General features: G+C 51.8%; 1 protein-coding gene across 1 annotated transcript in view; it reads left to right on the plus strand.

Moving 5' to 3' along the window:
* The window catches only part of Lemd2 (LEM domain containing 2), a 15,976-nt gene that overhangs the window by 632 nt on the left and 10,734 nt on the right, over positions 1 to 4,610 (plus strand). The window contains exons 2-3 of the mRNA XM_008840147.3: positions 1 to 192; positions 2,477 to 2,517. The exon at positions 1 to 192 is cut by the window's left edge and continues 80 nt beyond it. Of these exons, the coding sequence (XP_008838369.2) occupies positions 1 to 192; positions 2,477 to 2,517 (233 nt within the window). The remainder of the gene's footprint in view (positions 193 to 2,476; positions 2,518 to 4,610) is intronic.

Below are 4,610 nucleotides of genomic sequence, written 5' to 3' on the forward strand. Positions count from 1 at the left end.
GCCCGGGCTTGCGGGCCACACGAACGGGCTCTGCGGGCGCTGCGCGGGCCCGGCCCGAGGCGGGACGGCGGCTGGAGCGCTGCCTGTCTCGGCTCTTGTTCTGGGCAAGCCTGGGGCTGCTGCTCGCCTTCCTGGGCATCCTCTGGGTGAAGATGGGCAAGCCCTCGGCGCCGCAGGAGGCGGAGGACAACAGTACGTCCCGGGCCGGGGCAGGGGAGGACCCCGGGGGCGCGAGTGTGCGACCCTCCCCCGGCGCGGGGTGCACCTTGCCAGCCTCGGCTGCCCTCCACCCTCAGACCTTCACTTTCCTTCTTCCCGGCGTCTGCAGCAACTTTCTCTAGTTCTTTTCTGAGCCCCCCCCCCCCAATGTCTTCCTTTCAGCCACGTGCTGGGAGCGGGTTCTGTCTGTCTGGTTTTCTCCGGATGGAAAGCTCCATACTCTGACAGGCCCACCCCTGCCTCTCTTTGGTTTTCTTCCCTTTTCATCCCTGGCTCATTCACACTTTAGAGCCCCTTTGAAGTTGTCCCCAGGTTTCACTGGCCTTCAGGGAGTATTGTCCCAGCTTTGTAGCACCAACAAGATCATTCGCTCGGTTTAGGACCACCCGGCCTTCATTTGTCAAAAGTATTTTAGGCCTGCCTGTGGCACAGGTGCAGGAGAAGCTTTTGAAGAGCTTAAACTGGTGACCAGTGGGGGGCTTGTCACCACTTGGAGCACCCTCCAGGCTGTGCAGGGAGAGGGCCTGTGAGTCAGGCATCCTCTGCCCACACCTAGTTATGGGACCAGACACCCCATGAGAGGTGTGTAGGATACAATGTGTCTCCTGAATAGCCGAGGATCAGTACGTTTCACAAAAGGGATGTTTGTCTGTTAACTCCTGGTCCTCAAAACCACCCCAGAGCATTTTCATACCCCCCCCCCACACCGCAATTAGGATTGAACCTTGAACATAGGGCCCCACAACATGCTAGGCAAGCACTGTACCCCTGAGCTACGGCCCCTAGCCCATTTTCCTATTCTGAGACAGGGTCTCATTAAGTTACCTAGGCTGACCTTGAACTCACTCCAAGATGGCTGTGAACCTGTGACCTTCCTGCTTTAGCTTTCTAAGTAGCTGGGATTATAGGCCTCAGCCACCAGGACCAGATCATTCCATTATAGATTTAGGTATAAAAAAATGACACATAAGTTCACCAGTTGCTACTATTATTTGCAAAGCATGAATGTGGTTAACGCTCTCCCTAGCCTCTAGTCAAGGCCACATCTCCACACACGTAGCTGAATACAGGGGAAATGTTTTAGCTGTTGGGACCAATGGACATTTAAGTGTGTACAAGTCTATGGGCTTGGGATCATAGGCTCATGCTAACAAGTGATTTCTCTGCCACAAGAGCGGTTTATCCGCCCTGGGAATAGTTTGTGGGCCTGTTAGAGAAATGTCTTCACTGTATTGCTACTGTAATCATGCTGGTGTTATTCCAGTGTTGCGTTGGTGCTCACTGCCAGGATGATTTAAGACAAGTGCTTTGGGGCCACATACTGAGGATTCCCTAGAGCACCCCTCCCATGATGGTATTAAACCTCGCTTAGCATACAGTTGCTTTTCTTTTTAATAGTTCTATTTATTTTGTGTGTGTGTGTGTATTGCCTGCATGTAGGTAGGTGCACCGTGTCATGCAGTACCCTCAGAGGTCAGAAGAGGGCGTTGAATTCCCTTGGAACTGGAGTTATGGATGGTTGTTAGCCACCATGTGGGCGCTGGGAATCAAATGAGTCCTCTATAAGAGCAGTCAGTGCTTTTAACCCCTGAGCCATCTCTCCAGCCCCAACATACCATTGTTTACAGTTCATAAAACTGTTCTGTATGTTGTCTTGTTTGCACCTAACTCCCACAGTTAAGCAAGAGAGGCCATTTGGTTTGGTTTGGTTTTTTGTTTTTTGTTGTTTTTTTGTCTTTTTTGAGACAGGGTCTCCCTGTAGCCCCAGCTGTCCTGGAACTCACTATGTAGACCAGGCTGGCCTCGAACTCACAAAGATCCGCCTGCCTCTGCCTCCCAAGTGCTGGGATCAAAGGCGTGTGCCAGCATGCCCAGCTTGGTTTGGTTTTTGAGACAGCCCCTCTGGAGCCCAGGCAGTCCTCAAACTCCTACCTCAGCCTCCTGAGCGCTGGGTGTGGATAGCCATGGCTGCCTCAGGAAGGGCCATTTGATCCCATTTTACAGATGTGGACACAGTGGTGCCCAAGAACCTATGGCTCCCTGTTTTCAGCTGGAATGGGGACCCAGCAGTCTGATTTCCTGACCCAAAATGAAACTCTTAGGTCATACTATCCACGCGGTAAACATGCCACATGGAGATGGCATCTTCCTAGTCTCTACCCTTGTGTCATTTTTACTTCCTTTAAATTTTGAGAACTCCCCCTTTGTCTTTCTTCAGCCCCCACTTTTAATCTCTCCGTTTTTTTCTTGGTCTCAGTGAAATTATTGCCCGTGGACTGCGAGAGAAAAACAGATCAGGTAAGTTTGCGTTTCGCTGGGTTTTGTGATTCCTCTGGAGGAAACTAGCCTCCACCAAGAGGTAAACTTAGCTAGAAAAAGATGCCAATAGGATCATTTTCAGGGAGTGCTTCCCGGAATGTACCAGAATTACATCGTGTTCTGCGATGTTTGTGTCAGACTCAAATGTAGCATCAAAGCCGTGCTTGGAACACTGAGGACTGCCCTCCCAAGGATCCAGCCCTAGGCGGTTACCCAAGCTCTCTCCATCAGTGGGCGCGTAGGGGCCCTTGATATGCCTGGGTCAATCCTGGGAGATGGTGTGGGGTGATGAAGGACCTCACAAGCCCTGTGGTGTTGAATAGGGCTGCCTGGTCTCCTCAGCACCCAGAGGCCAGGCTCTTCTCCTGACTCCTCTCTTGTGTGCATCTGTGGCTCTGAGAATATTCTGGTTTGACACATCCGAGGGGTTGGTTTGAAGCACATGGTGAGCAGAATTGGCCCTCTTAGCCAATGTTTAGGTTTGTTTTATGAAGCCTTCATGTTCCCTACAAATAACATTTGGGGAAGGTGAGTGGCCCCGACCATTTATGAATCACGTGAGCAGCATTAGCGCACAGCCGGGAAGCCAGTTCTGGTGGCAATCTGAGGAAGATACGAGGCAGTAAATTTTCAGATCATAAATCCTACCAGGAGGAGTCGTGCGCTGCCAGAGGGCATGACTTAGTGGTCTAATTATTAAGTGTGCAGTGCCAGGCCTCTGCAGCCCAAGGGCTGGGAAAGAGATGTGGCCCCAGTACCGACTCCTCCCCTCGTTGATGAAGGGCATCCAGCTGCAGGTACCGCTTGTATTTCCTTGGCCTCCTTGTGTCATGTTTGCGGGTATTTTACTACACTTTATTGCACTCATCTACCAAGCATCTTTGCTTTCCAATTGCTCTGCAAAAACAGACTCATAATAAGTTTAATCTGCTTTCTATCATAAAACTGGGTTGATGATTAGACTGCACTCCAGAAACAGGCAGCCAAGGGGAAAAACCAGAGTTCTAAAGACCTGGGGATGTTCATTTTGTTTGCCATTTAATTAGAAGAGGTTCTCACACTGTTTCTTGGTCCTTTTCATCTGTAAAGATGTCGGACCCCATTTGCTCCTGGCCCTCCTTTGAGCCAAGCACAAGCACTCCCTCATTTGTGAGCCCAGGCAGACGCCCTGCAGGTCCCCACTGAACTGCAGTGAGCAGGCTGCCAGCTTCTGCACCTGCTGGGTGGAGCTTCAGGCTGGACATCCTGGCTTTGTAACCAAACCTGCATCTGCCACAGAACAGCAGTCTGGGCCATGTCCACACAGGACACGGGGTTCTTTAGCTGACTTCATGGGGCATCCTTGGCCTTCATGGCAGGTGGACACAAGAGCAGGCAGGCGGAATGGTACCTGCTTCTTGGTCCTGGTGAGGCTCTAGCTGAGTGTCCTTTGGGTGGCCCAAGTTCACCTAGAACCCAGATGGGTTTAAGTGTCAGACAAGTGTTCTTTTCCTCTTAGCCATGGAGGACTCCCGATACTGTGTTTTTCTTTCTGCCTCTGCTTCCGAGAAAGTGAAGACAGGCTGGGAGTGGGTGTGTTGTCTTAATGAGGCCATCTCGTCGTCTGGTACCGTCTGTCCTGCTTCCTTTTGGTGGTGGCAGCCTGTGCGAGTGGTGTGTGTGGGCTCACGGGGAGTCCTCACTGTGGTCCGTCTGCTTCCAGCAGTCGCTGACTTCCTGCCCTGTCTCCTCCAAGCTCTACAAGCTCTGGTGACATCGTTCTTCCCTCTGAGGAAGATGAACTACATGGGCCCGAGGTTGGAGCCATGGAGTGGCTGTCCCTTTGTTACTGCATCTGCCTGTAGCTCTGCCTCCTGCTGTGTAACACCTCTCCCTGGGCCCCACCGCTCTGCAGAATTTTTCTGTCATTTAAAATTAGAAGGCTGGGCTAGAAGTGGTGGCACACGCCTGTAATCCCAGCACTTGGGAGGCAGAGACAGGCAGATCTTTTGTGAGTTCGAGGCCAGCCTGGTGTACGAAGCAAGTTCTAGGACAGCTGGGGCTACAGGGAGACCCTGTCTCAAAAAGACAAA

The sequence above is a fragment of the Nannospalax galili genome, unplaced genomic scaffold, assembly GCF_000622305.1.
Source record: "Nannospalax galili isolate Female #2095 unplaced genomic scaffold, S.galili_v1.0 scaffold538, whole genome shotgun sequence".
Lineage (NCBI taxonomy): Eukaryota > Metazoa > Chordata > Mammalia > Rodentia > Spalacidae > Nannospalax > Nannospalax galili.